Below are 25,035 nucleotides of genomic sequence, written 5' to 3'. Positions count from 1 at the left end.
GACACTATTTAAACCCGCACACATGTAGGTATTAACCCAATTATGTAGTTATTGAGTTTAGTACAACGTATACATTAAATCATAGTACACCAGGTCTATTGAAGCTGATTCAAGTATGAATGTATGTTCATCTTAACTTAAACAAATATTATGCCTGGCAGCACTTAACGAGAAAAATTAAATTAAATTTTGTGAGGCAAGAAAAAGAAACAGATAAAAGGTTATGTGGTACTCAGGTACTGCTTTAAACCGTAAGGTTTAATTGGTTAATAAGTCTTGCAAATATCGCAGCTCACAAAAACAAAACATTTAATTCTTTTTACGTAAAGTTTGGCACCGAGTGTGCAAAAACATTTTAGCATTACAAACATATAGTGGAAAATGAAGTTCTTTCTACAAGTTTTAGCTGTTTTTCTGCTGCTCGGGTCTACATTAGCAGCTGGTAAGAATTTTTCGTAAAGAGTTTTTTTCGTAAAGACAAATTTGAACTATAAGGTTAAATGTATTGATATTAGCATTATAATGCAAAAAATAGCAATTACTGCAATCCGTTTTAGGTAATTATTACGCTCTCAATAAACCATATCAAACACGTTTCTATGCAAAAGTTGCATTTAGATCAGGCAAACAAACACCACAACTTCTCAATACTGGCATTTAGTCGAATGCGCAGAAACAAACATAACCTCAAAGTGCTGGCTTTAACAAAACTAAGTCGAAACATCAGTTTAAACAGCCTTAAAAATAGCCTCTTTGCAGCATTAGCATTTCATGTACAAATGGCAAAAAATGTTTTCTTTGACAGATAAATATTCTCACGAGAAGACTGAAAGTTACTGGCAACTCCAACGACAAAATGATCTGGTCGAATCCATTACCAAATTCTCGCAGTTGAACACAAATAAAGCGAAGAACGTAATCATTTTCATCGGGGACGGAATGAGCATTGGAACCACAACAGCTGGAAGGGTTTACATGGGACAAAAATTGGGTAAAAATGGAGAGGAACACACTACAACTCTCGATCAATTCCCACACGTTGGGACAGCAAAGACCTACAGCGGTGAGTTGATGGTGGGATTCAAACCCATGGCCGTAAATCTTTCTCCTGACCCGAAAGTTTGCTCAAATGTAGAGATCATGTTTTAACAACATCTGTGTTTCTGTCTTTGTGAGTTGGTAAATGTTCCACGAGACATAGAACGCATAACGTTTGCATGAGATTGCAGTTACCTATTTGCCAATGTAAAAAAACAAAACTAAAAAAAATTAATTGTTTTGCCAAGTGCTTTTATTTGGAACAATATATACGGATCTGTTCATAAGTTTAATGGTGAAAATAACGGCCCAAATAGACGTATAAAGCGACATGCTTTATTATGCTTTTATTTGTTGTCTGCATTAAAAAAGTTTCCCCAAAGGGGCACCAAGCCCTTTAAGTTAAGCTACGATCGCATTTAACTTTATTCGTAACTGAATTATGCTTATACTTCGCTGCATTTTGACCTAAACCTTTGTGGTTTCACAGTGAATAAGCAAACCCCGGACAGTGCGGCGACAGCTACAGCGATCCTTACCGGGGTCAAAACAGCGAACGAAGTGATTGGAATGACGCCAGCTACAAATTGCACTAATAACCAGGATGTGGAGACTGTACTGGAAAAAGCCGCCAAGCTTGGTATGGTTAAAATAGGCTTGGCTGATGCCGGGACGTTGTGACAAGTGTAAACACTAGTCACGGATGGGAAAGTGGCTTGATTGAAACCAAACTGTGCTTGTATGAAGTTATCATATTGTACTCGCATTAGGGCGTATGAGCAAGAGTCTTACAAATCAAGTAGTTCAGAATAGTTCAGAATTTTTATATTTATGCAACCAAAGGGAAGTATGCTAAATTTAAATAAACTTTAGATGGCCCCCTGACTTTGTGGGTTAACCTGGGTCAGTTTTACAAAACTGTATTATTGGGTCTGGCCCTGAAATTACATAAGCTTGAAAAAAATTACTTAATAAACCAAACTAAGAATGGCAAACGTTTATATGTTACTAAATCAACACTTGAAAACAGATAATGAAAGTACTTAGGAACACTATACACGGACTTGAAAAGTAATTTAATCATAAACATTACTGCCAAGGACAACCTACACTGATGATGACAACAGAGATTGTTGAAACGTCTGAACGATGTATTCTATATACTACAGCACCTTGGCAGTAATGTTTATGATTAGATAATGAAAGTCCTAGGTAGTATTTTTATAGTATTTGTGTTTAACAGGCAAATCAACTGGAGTCGTCACAACAACTCGAATTCAACACGCAACCCCGGCATCAGCTTATGCTCATATCCCACAACGGTAAGTTAACTTATAAGTGGATTCAAATCCCACCGCAGTCTAGTTTTTTTATCCTATGCAATGCCTTATGTGAATGCTTGGGAGCCCGGATTGATTCGATATAACGCCTGCGATAGTTATCTAGGTGTTCCATGTAAGCACGTTTTGTCGGAAAGCGTGTTCGGTCCCTTTTATGTGTTTGTTTGTTACTTATTTATCGGTCAACGTCTTCAATGCGCCATACCCACAGTAGGTTCACCGCTAAGCTTCCCGTTTGAATAGCAGGTCTGTTGATTCATATTTTATTCAAATTTATCGAAATTGGTGACTTTATTTACTTCAAACCATCGGTTTCCACTGGGTTGAAGCAGGGCTGCCTGGTTTTCTTGCTCAAGAAACATAAATGTTACAAGCCTCATAAAAGTTACTGTTCTTAAAATGCAGGAGGTGGTTTTCACAAGTAGGTGCCCGAAGTGGATGCAAAGACATTGCGCAACAACTTTTTGACAAACGAAACGACATTCAGGTGAATACATAAGCCAGAGTTCTCTTATATTTCTGAAATTATTGATCCTCTATTGTTTGACCGCAACTTTTATGCTGCCGACTGTATCTGTCGGTACATTTTTTTCGTGGAATATTGCTAAATGAGACAAATACTGACCTTGGCAACGCTATTTAAACCCTATTTAAACTCAGTCTAAACACCACACAGGCAAAGCTTTTCATTCGAAGCCACAAGTACTAGCGACGAGTCTAAAATTAGGGGAGTATACTTTAATTTGATACTATTTGTAAAACTTTAGGTTGAATATTGTTGTTTAGAAGAGCGATAGACGCATACAGATTTTTCCTAACTTATGAATCCACTCATGGGAGTAAAAAAGCTAAAAAAAAAAACTTTTAAAAAACTTAAACACCAGTTTTCTTCAGTAGGAAAGAAAAACATGTACTACCTTCAAGCAACCATTTTAAAAAACTTCCAAATCGTCAAAAATTACTCTGGCCAAAACATACCTGACCCTATGGTTTTGTTTTTAAGGTTTTGTTAGGAGGTGGCCGAGTTCATATGCACGGTGCAACAGATACAGATGTTCTTGATGAATTTGGCAACAATGTATCGGGAGATAGAATAGGATCAGACCAAAATCTTATTCAGAGATGGAAAGATGCTTTTGGAGACAACGTCACAAACTTGTAAATTATCAGAATCACACAAAGACTTTATTCCGGCTAGGCACTAATGCTAAGAGATAACGTATAAGAACATTTAAACACAAAATCGTTAGTTTTTCGGTACATTTAACACAATTTATCCTTCATTTCAACGTTCCAATAACCGCTTCTTTGTTAGGGCAATGCCACACCATCCAAAACCATCATTCTCAGAGCATTTGTAAGGGTAAAAACATTATAAACAGACTTGTACCAACACTATGCAGGTTAATAAACGTTTAGAAGACTTAAAAAATATGTTTACACTTGCAGATACGTAAACAACAAGGAGGAATTAAACTCAGTTGCTCCTGAAACAACCGACTATCTGCTGGGACTTTTTGCTGGAAAGGAAATGGAATATAGATTAAGTAACACACCCAGGTCGCAAGTACAGCCGACTCTGCCAGAAATGGTGGAAAAGGTAGAATGTTGTATATGACCATCAAATGTTTCTTCTGCTGGTTTCTTGTTTGTACCAACCCAGATGTATATACAGAAATGTAACAAAATGTTGTATATGACCTGTTTTTTCACTTTTGGCAAGTTATATGAAAAAAACAACAAGAATACTCTTATAGCATCATAATACGCCAAGCCCATTGAAGTCGTTATAACGAATCAAGCGCAAACACTCCCATATCGAACGCCTTCAATAGACCTGGCTTACTGTAATTTATATATATGAGTATGCCATGATCGCTTGTCTGCACCAACGCTTCAGGGCTGGTCCCAGTTATGAATTTATGTTCATCTTAACTAATAAAATTTCATTGATATTAACTTTTACCGAAAACGTTCGAGTATATGATTTTTAATCAGGCCGTCAAGATTTTGAGGAAAAACGAAAAGGGATTCTTCTTGCTTGTGGAAGGAGGAATGATTGACAAAGCTCATCACAAGACGCTTGTTAAATATGCTTTGGAGGAGTTCTCTGAATTCGACAAAGCCGTCCAAGTAAAAAGAATTTAAACAAAACTCAATTTGAATGAGTATTGTAATCTATACAAGAACGCCAATCGACTGTTTAACTGTAAGAAAATGCTTAAAGGACTGGCCGTTTGGCTAAGCGTCAAATCTTTATTACCTAAAACAAGTTTCCCACATTGTAGCCTATGTACAGTTTATTTTTGCATTTTTGTTTTATCAGGTTGCTAAGCAACTCACGAGTGATGACGACACGTTGATCATAGCAACGGCCGATCATGGTCACGTTTTTACTTTTGGAAACGATGGACCAAGGGGAAGATCATTTTCAAGTAAAAAAGCGACGTTTTTATACACATTTTGAAACTGTTACTGCTTTCAGGGACATAGGACATACAGATATACACTCAGGGTCTAGAAATATGCACTTAGGGGACAAAAAAATACACTACACATTTGGTGAATTGAATTCAATCCGTTGATGTACTGACAATATATACAGAAAACATTTGCCGGATGACAGATTGATGAGAACAGTTTTAAACAGAGGACACATGACCCAAGTGTATTTTGATTTACAAATTTAACTCTTTAACCGCTGTACCTCGCAGAATAACATGCATATTTTACTGGCAAATTTTATTAGAGTTAGCAAACCGGTAACCTAGATTATATTAGACAGCAACTATTTGGCTGTCATACGAGCCTTCACTTGGCTAAAATATATCAATTTACGTTGCAGATGTCATGACAAACCAAAATCAACGGTGGAATACTATTGGAAGATACTTCTCAAACACCGCTTACGGTAACGGGCCGAATTTTAATCCACCGGCATGGAAAATAATGGCCGGCGCAAAACGACAAGCAGGTGAAACATTTGGCATTTTGGACTTTCTTCCTGATTGTACTTACCCATTACTTTTCTTGAAACAGTTACAAACGTTATAACTTAGGGATAGTAAATATGGCTGTTAAGTTACAAAGCCTTGTAAATACGAATCCTTTGGGGAGCCCAATTAAAACAAACGTTTGAGAGGGAAAACAAAACAAAATGGCCAATTTTGAACTGCTGATGCCAATAGCGAAATATATATTCCTTTATATGAACTGACTGATTCTGTTTTACCAGGGTTTTATCGTCCATTGGTTTTATTGTTTTATAGTTTAAAAAGGCACACAGCGATAGTCAGTTTAAATTTAAGATGTGTTGATGGTTTTGATCAATTAATAAAATTATCGTTTTGGGCTTATTTATCCGTTTCGGATGACCTTAAGCAAATGAAAAGGTTTCAAAATCCCCATATAAATTCCCACAGAATAATAGTATCACATATATTTGCCTGTTACTTGCTTTACATTAACCAAAGTATCGTTAAAGATATCAACTGAAAAGCAACAAAAACAACCATCACAAATATATAAAACCTAGTCGGGCCGGACTTTGCGGGACGGGTCCTGGCTTAAGTACAAACGAAGAGGACTTAATTCAGGCATGACTTCACCCTTTCGGGCCTAATTTGGGTGATTCGGCCCTGGCCTCATTTGTCGTACCAACATACCTTCTTTCAATTTTAATGCATATAAATGGAATTCGCAGAAAGCAACGAGTATCAGCCTTTAACGGCAATAAAGCGTGCTGGAGAAACCCACAGTGCAGAGGATGTTATTGTTTACGCCAGTGGACCAATGTCTCATCTTATTACTGGAGTTCACGAACAGACCTACATTGCGGAAGTGGTTTCTCACGCTGCCTGTTTGGGTAAGTACAACGGATCTGTTAAATAACATATAGGTCACAAACAAAGGCAAGTGTGATCCTGCCTGTGAAGACGTAAGCATGTGTAGTAAAACATCACTACGCTGTTTGTAAATCACAACCAGACAGCAGACAACTTGGTGGATGTGTTTTGACAAGCCCTGTCCTGTGCTAACGGAACCTGCCAGAAAGTTCCGTTAAGAAACAAATGTACTGGAATCTACAAGCTAACAAACAACAGCAATAAAACAAATGTAAACTTTTGCAGGCAACAATGCAGACGATCTTGAACACTGTCGGGTATCTGCATAAAGACGAAAATCCGAAAGTTCTGCTTCAAACTGTATTTACTAATCAGAGCTAACCAAAATATGCTGACGTGTGCAAACTTTGATGACGCTACTATTTGCAAGCAATTTTCCACCATATTTGCTTCATTAAATCTATTTATTTGGTTCCGTACGTATGGGCAATAAACTTGTCAATGCAATCAAGCACTAATGATTTGGACTGGAGAAGTGTTTTACAACCTTTTAAACTGCAACAAATTAACAACTCCATTTTTGGTCGCCAGAAAAGAATTTGTAATTGATCACATCAATTATAATTCTTTTTCTTAAATACATTTACCTCTGAAAATCTGCTTTTAAGTCACAGCCCAATACAAATCAACATGCTTTATGAAAATAAAAATATCAACACACAATTCAAATGCTTGAACATTTGGACAAAAAAAACGGTGTTACAACAGACCCATAAACCCTTAACAGGCGAGAAACCCAATTCAGTATGTTACAAACGGAAGTAATATGACCAACCGATTGTATTTACAAGCGTTTGTACGCAGTATTAACGTGTTGGTAGGTGATTTAGTTCCTTTGGTTAGTAGTACAGGATATATACGTTGCTGGTATTAGGTAAAGCGCATTGCCACACATGTTTCATACCTGCATGCATTCACATGGGCCACTATATAAGCCCATTCATGTATCCACGTATGCAAATAGCATTACGCGCACTTACGATGCATTAGTTGTCAGCCATGATGATTTAATCAAAGCAACGGCAACAGTTAAACGTTTACTAGTAGATCTGGCGCAAATGAATTAGAAGTAGTTCTATAGACAGACAGGATCAAGTCGCAGAAAGTTACCTATGTTTCAGTTTTAATACGTGATTTGAGTGTTTTGCTGAAAAGAAGACGTTAGCTCATCTTAAAAATGCAAAGAAGGCTAAAAAAGTGCCAAAATATTTTTATATTTAAAGCCTTTTTAATTTAAAAACCGGATGTTTAAAGTTACACGGAGGAAATTGCCCGGTTCTACTTTACGTATGGGATATGGAAACAGGAAATAAAAAATAGATTAGCTCCAAATTATAACAAGCTAAACACCAAGTCTACCACTTGCACGTCTGTTTCCTGGCACGTTTCGACAAAGCACAATACCATTTGCATTCAGAAACATCACGATGTATCAATCGGACTTGTATTGTCGTGTCATAACGAAGTACTTTCTCGCGCGGTGCTATTTTTACTCGAGAAATCGCAAATGTCAATTAAAAATAGATTTCCATGGAAGTTGGGACATTGCTGGACCCGTAAACCACTTCAATTAGGAATTCGATGAAAAACTTTATTAGGTTGTTTGCGTTTTGCAGATCACCGCTACTGGCTTTGTTACGTCATACAAGGGGATGACGTCATGTCACCATAAGCTCAAAGAATGACGTAAATTTGGCATAAAATTGCAACCGAACAATTAGGATAAGGACGCTTACTACGCACGTGCAACTCTAGTTAACCTCTTCTGTACTCATATAACCAATATTACTAACCGATTTGCGCATTTTCTTAGTTTCTTTACGGAATAGTTAATGGATTTGGGTGAAAAACACGTTCGATTGCACCACGTCATGGATTTTTAAGACTCACATGTTGCTAATTCTCGCTCTATATTCAGATTGAACCCAAATCATGTTGCGAATTGACGTCAAACTTTGAACGTAGGCTTGATATTACTCATATCGTTTTATTCAGTTTTCCAAAGAAACACACAAACCAATAGAATCATCATGACTATCTGTTTTTTAAATAAATCATAGTTAAGTAAGAAAAAGATAAATCAGTTTGAATAATCACTGTTTTGCTGATTTGGGCATTAAGCAATATTTTTTGATTAACTTATGTCAAATACAACAATGCACTAGACCACGGTACAGAATTTCTGAAATTGCAATGTTTAAAGAAATTTGTTGGAAACTTTTTGATGCAAATAGACGACACAAATTAATAGTTATAATTTTACCGATCTAAATTGTTCACGGGCCAAAGGCGCTTATTCTAAATTAGTTTTTTTTCGGTCATGAACCTGCATTATCTCAGAATGCAGCACAGTTTGTTTTAATTAGTTCCACTTTTGGCGCAAAAAACACCGAAAACTAACTCTAACAAAAAGTCAATTTCTCAATACAACGTAGCTTGTTCTTCAATAGCGGATAAGTTCAAAATGCAAGTGTTACCACATAATTTGCTACGTTTGTTTGGCGGTTACACCAATCCCACGAAAGCATACAATTTTCGACCAAAACCGCGTGTATTTTTAGGCGTCTCACATATAGGCACAAACATTGCCTGTAGTCGTATATTTACCTTTGGATTACACGGTTTCGGAGGCAAAAATAACCACTACTGAAGTCGAATCGGTCGGGTTTAAGGCATTTACAACACACGATCATATGTAATATAGGTTCAATTCCCCAAAAAGCAGTTCTTGGTAGCAGATCTGACTCAGATCATTAGCAACACGAAGACACACAAAAACTGACAGGTCACAAACCCTATTTAGCATCCTATTCTGGCGTAATAGCTCGCTTCATTGACACATTGGTTGCAGTTAACAACATGTAGCAAACCTGCATGCACAATCAAAGGTTACAACAGGTCACCAAATGGGTTGATTCCAGTTCATGTCGTGCCATTCTCTTTAGTTTTACATCGAGATTGAGTTACACACCGAGTGTTTTTGACAATTTCGCGGTAACACCATGTTATGAGTTAACAGAATCGCGTGTTTTGTGATACAATCTTGGTCCCTTTTGTACGTCAGAATATTAAAATATGGGAATATAGAGATTTCCGAGAAAAGATTTTTATCGGCGTGGGGTTAAAAACGCACGTAGCTAAGCTATGTACTATAAGCTGAAGACACATTCTCCAAAAAAGGCGACATGTTTTTTTCAATAAATTTCCAGTAACCTGGCCGTCAATATCACGTTAATCCACAGTGTAATAGTCACTAAAAAACCCGTCCGCTTATATTAACGCCTCAACATAGCAGGAGATATGTAAACGTGTCATCAAATAAAGATCATCAGAGTTAGCCTACCTTATCCGTGATGTGAGCAACTAAAAATTACGTCCAATGCCGGACATGAACCGGATACGATGAGGAAGTTGTTTGTTGGAGAAGAACGGCTGCCGTGACGTAACAATTTGTCAAAAATTGGGTATAAAACACGGAGCGGTGGCAAGGTTTACCACACAGACAGCTTTGGATTAGAAAGCGTCTACTAGAGTAAGGAGAAAGGCGCATTCGCAGATGCTACTGTGAAACAATGTTGCAACTGAAGCAAATGTTCGGCTAAATTGATTGTTTGTAACTTCTGAAAAGATTTCAAAACGCTGCAAAGCTGACATATTGTTAATCCTTACTATTTTTGCAGATTAAATACCGTGCGACAAAATATAACTTACAAAAGCGTTTTCTGTATCATAAAAGCCACAAGCAAGCAGCACCAAGAGATGAAGTTTTTAATACAATCTATCGCAGTTTTTCTACTGCTCGGTACCACACTAGCAGGTAAGGACTTCACGCAAATAATTTTAAGTATATTGTATCCTAATTACCATAGCTGCGATTTCAGAGGTGGTTCGTCGCTTTATATCGATGAAAATCCATAACTGTGATAAAATGTGTTTAATTTGCTGCAATTTAACTGACACTGAGATTTGTTTTCATTTTGCAGTCGTCTACCCACACGAGAGGACTGAAAGTTACTGGAAATCACAGCGAGAAAATGATCTGCTCGAATCAATCAACAAATTTTCGCAGTTGAACACCAATAAAGCGAAGAATGTGATAATTTTTATCGGGGACGGAATGAGCATTGGAACCACAACAGCGGGAAGAGTGTACATGGGACAAAAAATGGGTAAAAATGGAGAGGAACACACTACGACCCTCGATCAATTCCCACACGTTGGGACAGCAAAGACGTACAGCGGTGAGTTGGAAACTGCTCCTTTAGTGGAATTCGAACCCAAGAAGCTAAATCTACATTTTAAATCAGTGATTTGTGCCTTTTTGTGACTACACAAAGATCTCGGTTTGCTTGCAGAATATTTCTGTTTGTGTAAAGTTCTACTTTAAAACCATATATTTACTGTTGGATGTCTTTCACAGTGAATTCACAAACCCCGGACAGCGCGGCGACAGCTACAGCGATCCTTACCGGAGTCAAAACAGCGAACGGGGTGCTCGGGTTAACGTCAGCTCATCAGGGAAAATGCACCACTAACAAAGATGTAGAAACTGCACTGGAAAAAGCCGTCAAACTCGGTGAGTAGAAAACAACTACAAAAGCTGTCCCTTAAACTTTGTCTAACAAACCACCGAACATTCGCCTGAAGTCAACTTTGTAGATCTCTTCTGGCAATTGCATTTTTACACCGACGTTTCGATGTCCTATACAGGTCGTCTTCATCAGGGTAAAAAGTACTTTCGCCGAAAGTATTTTCATGTAAACCAAACGAATCTAGCGTCCAAAAATCTTGTTCTTTAGAGAGGGGGTGCTTTATAGCTTTTGGTTATTTTGGTTAAGAATCGGTTATTGTTTCCAGTTAGATAAAAACACAGATTAGCGTTTCATGATCGTATTGCGGTTTTACAAGATTGTTATGTTTAACAGGCAAATCAACTGGAGTCGTCACTACAACTCGAATTCAACACGCAACACCGGCATCAGCATATGCTCATATTCCACAACGGTAAGTTAAAGTTTACACTAGATGTTCCATGTAGCCATTTTGCTCATATTCCAATGATGTTAGTTACAGCTTGTACTATCTGCTATTGTGCTCTTGTAGATTACTGCTGTATGATATCACAGTGCTTATTTGAACAACAAACTAACACCCATTTTTCCACTTATTGCTGTGAAACTAAATGGTGTGTGTTTTTTCACATTAGGAGTTGGTATTCACACGTCGGTTATGGAAGCGGGTGCAAAGATATTGCGCAACAACTTTTCGACAAACGGCACGACATCCAGGTAAGAACATATGCCAGTGTAACAGCAAAACACATATGCTATCTAATTCTGTGTTACTCAACTGGGGGCAAATTTGGCAAAAGTACTGCCCTGCCTAAAAAGTTTAAATGTGCTTTGTTTAATATTCGTTCTGATTCTCATGGACGAGAATGGCTCTTTGGAAGCTCAACCAAGCCAGATACTGAGAATTAAGACTTAATTATAAATCATCACCTGTAAATTGTAACATGGGCAAAAAGTTTAAGAACCACTGGTGCGAAAGCCCAAAAATATCACGGTAGTGCCAATAATTGGGCTTTTAGATGAGTACCATTACCTGCAAATGGACCACTGCTAGTCTCGTGTGCCAGAAAACAATTGAACTGTTGTGCAAAATAAATTATTTACATCCAATGAATTTTGATTTCCAGGTTTTGCTCGGAGGAGGACGAGTTCACATGCACGGTGTGACAGACAGAGATATTCTTGATGAGGTTGGCATTCGTGAGACTGGACTGAGACGAGGCTTCGGAACCAACCTTATCCAAAGATGGAAGGACTCATTTGGCAGCAACGTCACTAACTTGTAAGTTACCAAAACGACAACAAACTGTTTTTGAGATTTGATCAACAACAAAGTAACTTAAAGGGCCAATTGTAAAATGACACGTAGCTTTTGTAGCTGTATTTGTGACAGTATTTTTATATCGTTTAGGTACGTGAAAAACAGACAAGAATTGGACCAAGTTGATCCTGAATCGACTGATTATTTGCTGGGGCTTTTCGCACCAACCGAAATGGAATTTAGACTCAGCAACTCAATGAGATCGCAATTTCAGCCAAGACTTCCAGAAATGGTAGAAAAGGTGAGAAAAACTTATTTAAGTAACATGGCGACCGAACTGAGATTCGAACCCACGCCACATCAATTTGGCAACTTCACTTGTTCATCTTTCTTTGCACAGTTCCAATTTTATGCTGCGGTTGTAAACCGTATCATAGAATAGCGATTGTGGCAAACCTATCACCAACACTTAGTTAGCAAACTAAAGTATCATTGATTTTCAGGCTATCAGAGTGTTGAGGAAAAATGACGAAGGATTCTTCTTGCTTGTGGAAGGAGGTATGATCGACAAAGCTCATCACAAAACGCTTGTCAAATATGCTTTGGAGGAATTCTCTGAATTCGACAAAGCCGTACAGGTAACAAATGGTATAACAAATCTATGTGATTTCCACGTACTAAGAATGTTAAAAAGGAGACAAAAATTGAAAGTGTACAGAACATATCAAATCACGTTGTCTTTGTTTCATCACTAACAAGATGTTTACTGTTCCCCAGGTTGCCAAGCAACTCACAAGTGATGACGACACGTTGATCATAGCAACGGCCGATCACGGTCACGTTTTTACTTTCGGAAACACTGGAGGCAGAGGAACACCGTTTTCAAGTAGGAAAAACAAACTTGAGAACAACACTTGAATTTTGAAATGGAACTCTGTTGAATTTGGCTGCAGATTGTATCAAGATCATATTAAAAGTTAAATAACACCCTAAAGTAAACTATAATATAACAAACTTGAAAGAAATCTCTTTTATTAAATAGGGAATATGTTAAACTTCACTGCAGAACACCCTGTGTATTGAATTTCTTGAAGTAAACTGTAGCACTCAAGTCTTATTTCAACGTTGCAGAAATAATGGTGAACAACCAGATCCCGTACAACACTTTGGGAAGATACTACACCAACACTGCATATGGCAACGGACCAAACTACAACGCAAACAGAACATGGAACTCATGGAGCAAGGCGAAAAGACACGCAGGTATAGCTACTAAACACTCCCTGCTTAGATTGGACCGAAAGAGGGTGAACTTATACTTAGAGACACAGGCTATTTTTCAACAAAAAATGCAAAGTTAGACGATGAATTTAAAAAGGATGGCAAGCCCTGCAAAATGGCTTTGCTAGTGATATTAGGTAACAAATTTACAAAGAATGAGCTCTGTGCAGTGTTCTTTGGTTAAAAAATACCTTGTCAATGCCAGCTTCAAAACAAACGAGAAGTCCTGAAACCGTAAATGCAACATGCTAACAACCTGTTTATTTTACAGAAAGCGCAGCCTATCAGCCTTTGACAGCAGTTAAACGTGCTGGCGAAACCCACAGCGCCGAAGACATGATCGTTTACGCCAGTGGACCAATGTCTCATCTTATTACTGGAGTTCATGAACAGACTTTCATTGCGGAAGTGGTTTCCCACGCTGCCTGCTTGAGTAAGTACAGCGCATACGTTAAAGTAACATAAACAACCCATCAACAAAAACGTGTCTTTTTAAGGTCATACAAACAAGCATTAGTAACTAAAAAACAATATAATTATGCTACACCAAGCAAAGTAACCTCTGCTGTTAAATTAGTCTCAACAGTACGATTTACCACTTAAACAACTAAGGTGCTATTGGACAATAATGTAACATGCTGGTATTTATTTACATTTCTCCATATACTGCAAAGTAGATGCTAAAATCGGGTCTTTTATCGACTCCACTGGTTATATTCCCAGAGCTTAAGTGTCTATTTACAAACCACAAGCTAAAAATTCAAATTAATTGTTGCATTGCAACTTGCCTCAAGACCAAGTCCAAGTTATAAATTAAATTATGGTTGTGTTGTAGCAAAATGTAAACTTTGTTATTAATCTACAGATCCCGAAGCAGGCTTAGACTTTGCTCATTGTCAACCATCTTCCGAGAAAGACAAAGAGGGCGGCAATAACGGTTCAGGCGAAACTCAAATCAACAACCTGCTCAGTAGACTTGTTGAAGAAGGAAAGGAGGCAAACTATTAAAGAAAAAATGCTGACACGTGCAATCTTGCTTGACGCTGCTATTTATTGCAAACAAATTTTTAATCACGTCATATTTTTTAAAGCATTATTTATTTGTATGTATTTCTATACTTCGGTCCTATATTTATATGTTAAAAACATACGTATGTGTTGATTGAAATCAAATCGCAAATTTATCGTTTTTCTATGTATGTAACACATTTTTTTAAAGCAAAAACTGTGTGCCACTCCTATTTATATTTCTGATGATTTTTATACGATATTTATATGTTACTGTGTGTTTTCTTATGTGGAGAATAAAGTCGTCGTTATTCATGCAAAACTGGCTACGAGATTTAAAGACGTTAAACACATGTAATAATTTTAGATGTCGACATAATTTTGGCAGATATTAGAACAACATTGCAATTAGACTAGCCATTATGCTTGGTTCGTGGAAAAATAAATCACTAATTATTGAAAACGACGTTCACGTTGTCGCAAACCTGGCAGAAATCATGAGAAACGGTCGTGAAGCGATATCGTGATTATTTATGGATCACGAAAGAAAGTCAAAACACAAAATTTAGAAACAAACAACACCCAGAAGTATTAAACGCACAGCACTTAAAAAGAAACATGAATAGAAAACGGTTCCCTAAATACATTTTCCTGTTTATAATGTAGATGCAGACGATTGTAAACCACAAGAATCATACATGTGTTGCTCAATTTGTCCAAGAAAATTTACTTGTCTTGCAAAGGTAACACGTTTATCTGGTTAAACTGCAACGAAATTAGGGTCATTTAAAGTCAAAATTGGCGGTCAAGAATATCAAAGCTTCTCCGAACGAAAAGATTGAGCGACTCTGACCTGCGGCTATCTGCTAAAAGTAACGCTACAAGACTAATGAGTTGCAATAATTTAGCAATCCTGGTCTTACTTGGGTGGGCACCTGATAACGCAGCAAGAATGGAAAAGGTAGTTTTGGCACTGTTAATTGCAACGTTTTTATCATCAAGTTGTAAAGGTAAGTTTCACTATTGTTTTGTTGTTGTGTTTTACTAAGCTTGTCGGTTTGTAAAATTAAACAACAGTTCGATTGCATTTGCTTTACACAGCGTTAAAATGCATGCACTGTTATGCCTCCGGAAGTTTTGAAAATTGTGACATCAAAGGCTACATACAGGAATGCCAGCCAAACCAGGTGAATGGTTATTTAATCAGGTACAGTGCTAAGTTAACTTCGCCAAGGACGGTCCCAAGCCCGGCTGAAAGAGAAGGAGGGTTGGGCGTCGGGCCAGCAACCCGACCCCGTAAAACAAGTTACCGCTACAGAAACAGCAAGAAGAGTTACTACTTTAAAAAAAGTGGAACAATCTTGCTGCCCAATGCGCCCAAGAGCGCGGGAAACTATAATAATAATAATAATAACAGTGCTAAGTTGAAAAACTAATTTATCATGTGCAGGAATCATGCGAAACGGTCGTGAGACGATACCGTGATTACTTGTGGATTAAGAAAGGATGCAAAGACAAGAATGCTTGCCACAATAACCAACTACAGGTTTACTATGACCTAGTTGAAGCAAATACACGAAATGGGATTCTAAATATTTAATTTGAAGCTCTGAAGATTCCAAAAGAAGGATATTTAATAAAGTTTTATTTCACACAAAGTTTTGTCTCACTGTCTCACAACAAACTTTTTAAAACATGTAAAACTTCTATTTAAACGTTCAAACTCTGGAGGCCAAAGAAATTTAAATACTTCAGTACATACTTAATAACTTTTGTTTTAAAGTAAATAAAAAAACACTAAAAAAACATAAAATTTTTCTGGCAAAATTAAGGGTTAAAAATAGTGATTCCAAAAACAAGTAAACATTGAAATGAGGCAATTGTAATCTGTAGCTCGGTGGGCTGGATTAAAGACCTTGTTGGGTCTTATTTCACCCGCAGGCTGCACGTTGGTAACCACTGATTTATTACTAAGATAACCGCAGCTATCGTAGCTGTGTTATGAACTAATGACATCGACGAAAATTTTTCAACAGAACGCAGCAAGGTCTGGAAAATCGAGACAATGTAATTCTGATCAAACCAATTCGTTTTGCTCGTGTTGCTGCGATGACAAGGATTTGTGTAACGCTGGATCACCAACTTGCGTTCCACATTATCAAGCGGCTAAACAAGGTTGAGTAACTAACACAAAAAGCACTAACAAGTTGATAGAGCTCTTCTGGCAAATGTATTTCTATTCCAACATTTCGACGTCCTATACAGGCCCCTTCATTAGGGTGAATGCGCATAGGTCCAATAATTCGTGATCGCGCTGTGTTTTTCGTTGCATTTAATTCTTTTCTTCTTTGTTTATCGTGCACTGTACTACGCGCATTCAGTGTCATTTACCCTGATCCCTGATGAAGGCAAACTGTATAAGACGTCAAAACGTCGGTACAAAAAATTTAATTGTCAGAAGAATTTTATAAACTTGATATTGTGCCTGGCAGAAATAGCTTATTTATAAAAAGCAATAAGGCCAGATAAACCCAGTACTCTTAAAACCACACTAAACAACACATAGGTTCCAAGTTACAAACTTTAGTCAACTAAACAGAATCATATCAAAGTGTTGCATACAAGCAAACCGAAATATAAATTATATTTTTGTGCACTTTAAATCACTCACAACGACTCGATTTGTGGGATTTCTAGATACAACCATTTTAAACTAGTTAAAACGTAAGAAGACTGCTTACAGCAAAGAAGATAATGAGGACAAATGCGACTAGATAGAAGATCGACCAGGAAGTCATTGAGATCAACAATGCGTTGCATTAGGAAAATACAACACAACCATGTCAAAACATATACCCCCAAACAATTAAAGCAAAATGAAAACCTTAACCAAGTAGAGCAAATGTATTTTTGCGCAGAATGTCCGTCTTTAAGATCAAAGTTTCCCCACGGAGAAATGGAATGCTACAACGATGGAAACGTCTGTGAATACAAATGCACACAAGAAGGTTACGACGTTTGGCCAAAAGGTCGTTACACGAATGTATGTCGTGATAATGGAACATGGGCTCATGAGACTCCATGTTGTTCACGTGAGTCAGATCATATTAATCATAAACTGCACAAATCACGATTTACTTCTGCATAAAAGTCTTTGTTGTCCACGTTAGTTTGGCAATGAAATTACTTTGTGTACTCAATGGAAAAAATCACAAGTAAATGGAAATTCACATAGCGTAGAGGGGCAAATGAGAGTCAAGTTATTTGAAATTCATAGCGTAGAGGTGCAAATGATACCCAACAAATCTACTACCACATAATTAGTCATCAAACTGTTAAGGAAGAGGTGTGGACTTGTAACGAAGACTATGTTTGGGTTGAACAGTTTAAGAATGCAATAATCATGTAAACGTTTCGATCAGAAGAAAGAACTTCCCAACTTTTTTTCCATCGACAAACTTTACATTTTCTGGTAAAAAATAACTCCATACCACTCTATAACTAAAATTTATAGCGGCTAGCTACATGGCGTTTCATACTTGGTTAAGAAACCCTCCCATGTCGCATAAGATTTGTATATATCTGTCCGTCTGTTCCGCCCTGAAGCAGATTATAACCTCGTTACGCAGGTTTAATATCGTCCAATGCAGCAGTTTGGCAAATTCTTCATTTATTTGTTATGACAGGACCCTGCCCTCCCTACTATCTCATCGACGACGTAAAAATTATCCATTTTCGACGCGAAAACGCACAGAAACGATGGGACAGCTTCCTCCGTACATTTGTTTAGTAAGTATTTGTCTGTCATTTGGTTTATAGTTTCCTACTTTGTAATAAAAAAAACATGTATAATGAAACTGCTATCTAAATACAAACAAAGGAGATGTGTTTGTGATGTGAAAATGAGTAGAATAAGACACTAAAGATGCTTGCATAAGCGAAATATATTTGTTCTTTATACTAAAGCCAACTGATTTCAGCTTTAAAACAAACGTTTTAAAACTTGTGATATATATTATGAAAAGTGGAAATCGTTACAATAATGGTAATAGAATAGAGAATGCTTCCCAGAATCAATTCACTGCGGTTTAACTTACGACTATAACCAAAGTTTGATATTAAAAATGTCAATCACTTCAAAAGTACAGCAACTGTTTGTTGTATACCTTTCAGTTTGCTTGTATTATGTTCTGCTTTAAACGGTTGTTACTGCCCTGAAATAGTGGTTTCCAAGCAGGGGTAGATTTCCCCAAGGAAATAGATTTGACGAGCTAATAGGGTGAAAAGTGAGGAAATTGTGTTAGGTGTGGAAAAATAGGATATTTAAGAATGTTTTCGGCATGTTCACTGAACTTGTAGGTAAATTTTGCCATCCAAATAAACGAAAGTATAAATGAAAATAACCTATAAAATTTCATTAATAATAATTCACGCATTTTTTGTTCCCAGTGGCGTAATAGCGGAAGATGCGATGAAACACGCACTTTTCTACTTTAACGAGGAACCGGTTGAATCAAGTGTGGTCAATTTCAACGACTACGGAGAGAATGCTACAAAATACATGGAACTAGTTCGAGAGAGAATTAAGATCGACAATACAGGTGTTAGTACATAAAATTATTACCCTAAGCGTTATCCACTCGACAGAGTTCAACAAAAACAGGTTTTACTGTGTTATAAATTGGGCCATAGTTCAATTTGCATTTTCGTTTAAGACATAACAGGTTAAGATTGAATTGGTTGTTGACTAATATCTTTGGCTAAAAATAATTAGAATAACCGTGTCTCGTTCTCCTAATTTGCATAACATTTTACCTACATTAACTGTCTCCACGATAACCCACGAATTTTGGTGCCCTTGCTGATTTATGTAACCTGTTAACATTGAAAATGAGATATAGTGGCAATGCAAATAAAATTTGCCTTCAGTTTCAGGCCGTGTGAATCTGGGAGCCGCAATCCAATATGCACTCGACAATATTCTGACAACTGAAAAGGGAATGAGATACGAAAAAGTCCCAAAAGCGATCGGAATTATGACAAACGCAAATCCTGATGATGATGTCAAAGGACCGTCCGAAGAAGCTAGAAGAAGGGGGATCTTGGTAAAAAGAGTTTGTTTGTCTTTGCTGCCATCTAGTGTGCCAAAGTAGCGCTTGGGCAGTAAGGCCAGATAAACTCAGTACTCTTAAAACAACACTTAACAACAGATAGGTTCCAAGTTGCAAACTTTAGTCAACTAAACAGAATCAAATCAAAGTGCTGTATACAAGAAAACCGAAATATGTTTGTCATTTGATTCGCTTGGTGCTTTTACATGAATATTATAACAAAAGTTGCCGCTATGTTGATACGTAGACAAGAAGCATTAACAAACTAAGTCACATATAAGGGTGAAACAAAGACCATTTTTACATACTCCAGCTCTAATAATATTCAAAACATTTTAGATGTACGTGATCGGTACACAGTTGGACGAAGGTTTCAAATTCGACCGAAAAAAGTTACTTGAAATCACCGGCGACGAAAGAAGAATCTGGATTTTTGATCGAGAATTTGGAGAACACAGTGACTACGACAATATGGACGAGTATTACTGCCCCAATCCGTGTGACCATATCATGCACGATCATCAATAAAATTTCAACTCATTCCTGGCAAAGCTTATGGCGACAACATATACCGGCTACATGGTACTCAATACGTGATTTAATGAATTTTATGACCAGACTTTGGGCTTAAGTTGGAACAAAACCTAACGTCTAGTGAAGCGTGCTCAAGTTCGCAATTTTAGCCGTTAGTATTTAACCTGAATTGCAATAATTCTACTGGTTACGTGGCACTTAAAACGGAATTGAATAAATGTTCTGACCATAATGTAGTAAATATTTTCTTATTAATGAAATTTCCGTTCTGTTTTGAACAAAGTTTGGGCTTAAGTTTCAATAAAACTAACGGTCTAGTGAAGTTACGTGCTCAAGTTCGAAATTTTAAACGTTAGTATTTTACTTCCATTATGAGAAATAAGGCATATTGGGCTTAAAACGTGATTTAATATTTATTTCGGCCAGAGGTGTAAGTCACGCCAAGTTTTTTTAAAAAGGTTCTTGATTCGGAATTGACACCACAGACTGTATTATTGGTGCCGCTATTTCACCACTTTGGGCTTTGTACCACTAGTTTTTAATCGCGTTCGGGCAAGATTCAGGCTTGTAATTTGAATTCCGGGCAAGATTCAGGCTTGTAATTTGAATTCCGGCTGGTTGCAACTCTGGTTCTGTTGGCATGAATAATTGCCGAAAAGGTTCACAAACAAAGAACGTTGACTACAACTTTCGCACACTAACTAGGATCAGGTTAATGTTTACAGTGCAAAAATACAACTATCAGAAGAGCTCTATAAAGTTGATATTATGCGTGGCAGCAACAGCTTTATACAATTTTTATGGTGTCCTGAAAAAATTCGCTATGATTTAACACGTAACAACACACCAAAGTTTTTGGCATGATGTTTTCAACAACGTGATCGGCAAACTTCAAGCAAAAGGCTTAGCATGCTTACACAATAAACAACGGCATGGGTTTATCAACAACATTCCTTCACACAGTTAAGTTTAATGAAATATAAAGGCAGGAAACGATACCCGGGGCTATGCGTGTTTTTCGTAGTCTGTAGTTGATGGATTCAAGAGATAACGCACGGGTGTTTTGTCGTGATATTTATCAAAGGAGAAACTATGAGAAGGTTGTATATTTTGTTCTTTCTTGTATTTCCAGCAACAAGCCAAGGTGGGTAACTTTGTGCGCACTGCTTTATTAACAAGTGTTGCAGTAATGATGCAGTAACAGAGCTGGGATTGCCTAAGATATGTCTTGCAAGAGCTAATATTAACATGTTTGACTGAGAGCAAACCGATATTTTAACTACCGAGCAAACCAGTCAAGGCGGGTAACTTAAAGAAGTAACAGGGTTTGGATCATGAAAATATTCATAATTTAATATATTTCTAATTCGATATTCTAATGATAGTCTAATTTATCTAATTTATCCGAGTCAGTATTGACATATAAGCGCCAGCAGTCTTGATAAAAATAATCGACATTTCAAAGTCCCATAGAAAACGTCTTATCATGATAATAGAATATCTTTTTTAGCCTTGCCATGTTTGACCGAGGGATTGAAACTGATACATAATAACGTGTAATTGCCAGGTCTATTTTACAGCGTTAAAATGCATGAACTGTTATGCGTCTGGAAGCTTTGAGGAATGTGACATCAATGGTCATATAGAAGAATGCCAAGCAAATCAGGTTTGATTGCACGACAACAACTCTTACATTAAGTAGCAAAATTTGTAAACGTGCCCTAAATTTTTGCTATTTAAACTTGTGGTTTTACATATTAAAGCTTTAACGCATAAAAATCAATTCAAAATGTTCACAGAAATCATGTGAAACGGTCGTGAGACGATATCGTGATTATTTATGGATCACGAAAGGGTGCAAAGACACGAACGCTTGCAGAAACAATCAACAACAGGTAGGCAAACCTAACCTCCCAAACAGAAAGCGGTAAAAGATTGGACAAGATTTGCAAGCAAGGGACTCTGTTATTTGGCAACGTATTTTTTGTTTTATTAGAATATAAGAAGAGGGGGCAAATCAACCCAATGTAATTCAGACCAAACAAATTCATTTTGTTCGTGCTGCTGCGGTGATACGCATTTGTGCAACACCGGGTCGCCAACTTGTGTGCAATATTATCAACCATTAAAACAAGGTTAGACTAACCAAACCAACATTGCATTCTAAATCCATATGTAAACCAAACCAGAAGACATTTGAGACTAAGTTGGTTTCAACAGGAAAAGATTGTCCGCTTACCACAACGAAGTTTCCCCATGGAAATATGGAATGCTATAACGATGGAAAAGTTTGCGAATACAAATGTACAGAAAAAGATTACGGTATTTGGCCACCAGGTCGTTACACGAATGTCTGTCGTGGTAATGGAACTTGGGCACATGAAACTCCTTGTTGTGCTTGTAAGTTGTTCGATTGAAACAAGTAATTTGTGTCGTACTGTTGTGGGCATATAGTCCCCAAGTTGACAACTATTCAGTAAAACACTGTTATGCAATTCAACGTTCTCGATTAATCGAACTGTTTAATTAAACAAAAAGTCGCATACACACAACCAGCAAATTTTAAAAGCAGGTTTGGAAGAGACTTGCAAGAAGCCAAATCCAGTTTTAATGCTTTCTGCTATGTAGAGTATGAGAATAAGCTTACAATACCAGAATTGTTATTGTAAGGTTTAAAATATAAGATAAAGTAGTCTTTCCCATACCGCTGTATGTGTGATTGGTGTGTTTTAAATTCAGTCATAACTTTGACGTCAATAAACTGTAAAGAAGTATTAAAACAAAACACGAAAACAAACAGCAATGCGTCTAGCCCTGTTTCATCAATTGTGACCTGCTTTGTTTTGCGCTTCAAAACGTTTCAACTTTGCGCGGTAATTTCCAGCTTGGTGATTGTTTAAGTTTAGTTGTGTCGCAATGCCTTTCTTTTTTACCAAACGCAATAAACTCAACACAACTAAAATAACGTTTCATCTTCTAGTACCCTGCCCACCATACTACCTCTACGATGATGTTAAACTCTTACATTTTGAGAGAGATAAAGCAGAGAAGCGCCTTAACGACATCTTCAACGTTTTCGTGTAGTAAGAACGTTATTTTTATCTTAACAAATGTTACTTCAGATGACCAACTGATGATTGTTTTGTAACGTTGATGAATTTGTAGTGGGGAAATTTCAGAAGACGCCATGAAACACTCGGTGATGTATTTTAACGAGGAACCGGTTCAATCTAGTATCATCAAGTTTAACGAATACGATGCAAACGCAACGAAATATATGGAAATGGTTCGGGAAAGGGTTGTCATAAACAATACAGGTTGTATTGCTGAAAACGTGGTTTGTTTATTCCTTAGCACTTGATGTACTTCACAAGAAGTTAGTTTTCGACGAAATGGGCATTTATTTTTGCTACGTCGCCTTAGAATAACCAGATAAGTCAGCGACTGCTTCACTGAGTCCAAATGCCAAAGCTTATTCTAAGTTAAGAGTGTTCAAACTGAACAGTATCAGGCTCCCAACAGGTAGCATGGTTATCGATGATCACCGTTTATGTGATTTCTATTCGAATAAGGAACTGAAGATGCGAATATATATTCCAGGATATTCATCCACTATTTCCGTTATTATGAAAATGTTTTCCATCCTTAGTTACCTACCATATGTTTTCCTATTTTAATACAATACAAAATCCCAAAGAAATCAAAATCAGTTGCATCTTAGGTCGAGTGAATACAGGTGCTGCAATCCAATACGCGCTCGACCATCTGTTGACCCCCGAAAACGGGATGAGATATGAGAAAGTCCCAAAGACGATTGGAATTTTAACAAACGCGAATCCTGACGATGATGTTAAAGGTCCGGCAGAGGAGGCAAGAAGGCGGGGCATCTTGGTAAGATATGTCACAACAAAAGCTGCTACAAATCTAATAATGTATAGAAAATGTATATATAGAACATCTAAATTAGATTATATTTTTTCGCCATATGATAAAACCTCTTTATAGTTAGCCACGCCTGTTAAAGCTTCACCCAAACAACCACGTCTTTCAAGCATCCCCACATGGAAAGTCATCAACGACAAAAATCTAGTATGCGGTGGGACTCGAACCCACGATAAGAGCTATTTCGGGGCTGGCGCTCTACGACCTGAGTTATATTGGCTGGTTTATGTATGAGTGTGCCGCTCGCTGGTCTGCATAAATAAAGGCTTCAGGGGTACATCCTATTTTACAGTTTAATTTTCATTTTTAGACCATCTTTACAAAACACCAAGATAACAACAAAATGAAATGAAAAATACCACTTTCACAATATATATTTTTCAGTTGTATGTGATTGGCATTGAGCTGGACGGAGATTTCAAATTCGACCAAGAAAAGTTACTGCAAATAACCGGGCACGAAGACGGACTTTGGATTTTTGATTACGACTACGGACCAACGTTCGAACACCACCACTTCGACTTTGTGGATAAATATTATTGCCCCAATCCATGTGATCACATACACAATCACGAATAAAACTAAAAACAACAGTTGTTGTTTATGTCGTGTGCAAGTTTTAACGTAAACGCAAATCTATACTATTTGTAAGTCGATTTAGGTTTACAATTACTTAGAAACACTATACACGTACTTGAAAGTAATTTAATCATAAGCTCGATTGACAACCCACACTGATGATGACAACAGTGATTGTTGAAACGCCTGCATGATGTATTCTATATACACAAGTATGATTAAGCTAACAATTAGTTTTTGAAGTTTTCGGCACTGTAAAACAAAACACTCTGTTGGCTTTGTAAATCTGTAAAATGGACAACGTATAAATGAAGCGCAAGACGACAGTAGATTTCACCGTTAAATAAAGCGCTTAGCATATCGAGTTCATCAATTTATTACCTACACAAAAATATGGCTTTAAAGCTTAATAACCGCAATCCTAAAAAGCTTTTGGGACAATTTTAAACTTGCTATTAAAACAAT

General features: G+C 37.2%; 6 protein-coding genes across 6 annotated transcripts in view; 5 read left to right on the top strand and 1 right to left on the bottom strand.

Annotated features, from left to right (window-relative positions):
* LOC145217449 (ceramide synthase 6-like) overlaps positions 1-25,035 on the bottom strand; it is a 53,164-nt gene that overhangs the window by 23,245 nt on the left and 4,884 nt on the right. The window lies entirely within an intron of this gene.
* On the top strand, positions 554-6,899 carry LOC145218059 (alkaline phosphatase, tissue-nonspecific isozyme-like). Its single transcript, XM_080085448.1, has 11 exons — positions 554-1,063; positions 1,529-1,678; positions 2,282-2,360; positions 2,784-2,865; positions 3,382-3,536; positions 3,828-3,978; positions 4,377-4,511; positions 4,705-4,813; positions 5,224-5,352; positions 6,082-6,243; positions 6,509-6,899. The coding sequence occupies exons 1-11, from the start codon at positions 772-774 to the stop codon at positions 6,550-6,552; spliced, it is 1,488 nt and encodes a 495-aa protein (XP_079941574.1). The 5' UTR covers positions 554-771; the 3' UTR covers positions 6,553-6,899.
* Positions 9,934-14,726, top strand: LOC145218056 (alkaline phosphatase-like). The gene is made up of 12 exons (XM_080085445.1): positions 9,934-10,100; positions 10,267-10,524; positions 10,704-10,859; positions 11,209-11,287; positions 11,490-11,571; positions 11,982-12,136; positions 12,266-12,416; positions 12,619-12,753; positions 12,893-13,001; positions 13,247-13,378; positions 13,668-13,829; positions 14,262-14,726. The coding sequence occupies exons 1-12, from the start codon at positions 10,043-10,045 to the stop codon at positions 14,402-14,404; spliced, it is 1,620 nt and encodes a 539-aa protein (XP_079941571.1). The 5' UTR covers positions 9,934-10,042; the 3' UTR covers positions 14,405-14,726.
* LOC145218057 (uncharacterized) lies at positions 15,285-20,211 on the top strand. The gene is made up of 9 exons (XM_080085447.1): positions 15,285-15,414; positions 15,506-15,591; positions 15,855-15,950; positions 16,441-16,579; positions 17,323-17,496; positions 18,091-18,193; positions 18,854-19,005; positions 19,334-19,509; positions 19,855-20,211. The coding sequence occupies exons 1-9, from the start codon at positions 15,294-15,296 to the stop codon at positions 20,041-20,043; spliced, it is 1,236 nt and encodes a 411-aa protein (XP_079941573.1). The 5' UTR covers positions 15,285-15,293; the 3' UTR covers positions 20,044-20,211.
* On the top strand, positions 21,600-23,410 carry LOC145219972 (uncharacterized). The gene is made up of 6 exons (XM_080087267.1): positions 21,600-21,715; positions 21,849-21,944; positions 22,046-22,184; positions 22,270-22,449; positions 23,030-23,132; positions 23,215-23,410. The coding sequence occupies exons 1-6, from the start codon at positions 21,641-21,643 to the stop codon at positions 23,408-23,410; spliced, it is 789 nt and encodes a 262-aa protein (XP_079943393.1). The 5' UTR covers positions 21,600-21,640.
* On the top strand, positions 23,221-24,616 carry LOC145217450 (matrilin-2-like). The gene is made up of 2 exons (XM_080084718.1): positions 23,221-23,940; positions 24,376-24,616. Exons 1-2 carry the CDS (start codon positions 23,710-23,712, stop codon positions 24,568-24,570), a joined length of 426 nt encoding a protein of 141 aa, XP_079940844.1. The 5' UTR covers positions 23,221-23,709; the 3' UTR covers positions 24,571-24,616.

This window comes from Phallusia mammillata, chromosome 3 (genome assembly GCF_965637545.1).
Source record: "Phallusia mammillata chromosome 3, kaPhaMamm4.hap1.1, whole genome shotgun sequence".
In the NCBI taxonomy this organism is placed as follows: domain Eukaryota; kingdom Metazoa; phylum Chordata; class Ascidiacea; order Phlebobranchia; family Ascidiidae; genus Phallusia; species Phallusia mammillata.
Note: the sequence above shows the minus strand (reverse complement) of the source record. Positions and strands in the feature narration are given on the sequence as shown.

Excerpts from the sequence above, each read along its gene's own strand:
- LOC145218056 (XM_080085445.1), top strand. The coding sequence starts at position 10,043 with ATGAAGTTTTTAATACAATCTATCGCAGTTTTTCTACTGCTCGGTACC. Across the intron at positions 13,379-13,667 it reads CAAGGCGAAAAGACACGCAG|AAAGCGCAGCCTATCAGCCT; the intron begins GTATAGCTACTA and ends TTTATTTTACAG. Across the intron at positions 13,830-14,261 it reads TTCCCACGCTGCCTGCTTGA|ATCCCGAAGCAGGCTTAGAC; the intron begins GTAAGTACAGCG and ends ATTAATCTACAG.
- LOC145218059 (XM_080085448.1), top strand. The coding sequence starts at position 772 with ATGTACAAATGGCAAAAAATGTTTTCTTTGACAGATAAATATTCTCAC. Across the intron at positions 3,537-3,827 it reads GGAGACAACGTCACAAACTT|ATACGTAAACAACAAGGAGG; the intron begins GTAAATTATCAG and ends TTACACTTGCAG. Across the intron at positions 4,512-4,704 it reads AATTCGACAAAGCCGTCCAA|GTTGCTAAGCAACTCACGAG; the intron begins GTAAAAAGAATT and ends TTGTTTTATCAG.
- LOC145217450 (XM_080084718.1), top strand. The coding sequence starts at position 23,710 with ATGTTTTCCTATTTTAATACAATACAAAATCCCAAAGAAATCAAAATC. Across the intron at positions 23,941-24,375 it reads CAAGAAGGCGGGGCATCTTG|TTGTATGTGATTGGCATTGA; the intron begins GTAAGATATGTC and ends TATATTTTTCAG.
- LOC145219972 (XM_080087267.1), top strand. The coding sequence starts at position 21,641 with ATGAACTGTTATGCGTCTGGAAGCTTTGAGGAATGTGACATCAATGGT. Across the intron at positions 21,945-22,045 it reads GCAGAAACAATCAACAACAG|AATATAAGAAGAGGGGGCAA; the intron begins GTAGGCAAACCT and ends TTGTTTTATTAG. Across the intron at positions 23,133-23,214 it reads ATCTTCAACGTTTTCGTGTA|TGGGGAAATTTCAGAAGACG; the intron begins GTAAGAACGTTA and ends ATGAATTTGTAG.
- LOC145218057 (XM_080085447.1), top strand. The coding sequence starts at position 15,294 with ATGAGTTGCAATAATTTAGCAATCCTGGTCTTACTTGGGTGGGCACCT. Across the intron at positions 15,951-16,440 it reads GCCACAATAACCAACTACAG|AACGCAGCAAGGTCTGGAAA; the intron begins GTTTACTATGAC and ends ATTTTTCAACAG. Across the intron at positions 19,006-19,333 it reads AATTAAGATCGACAATACAG|TTTCAGGCCGTGTGAATCTG; the intron begins GTGTTAGTACAT and ends ATTTGCCTTCAG.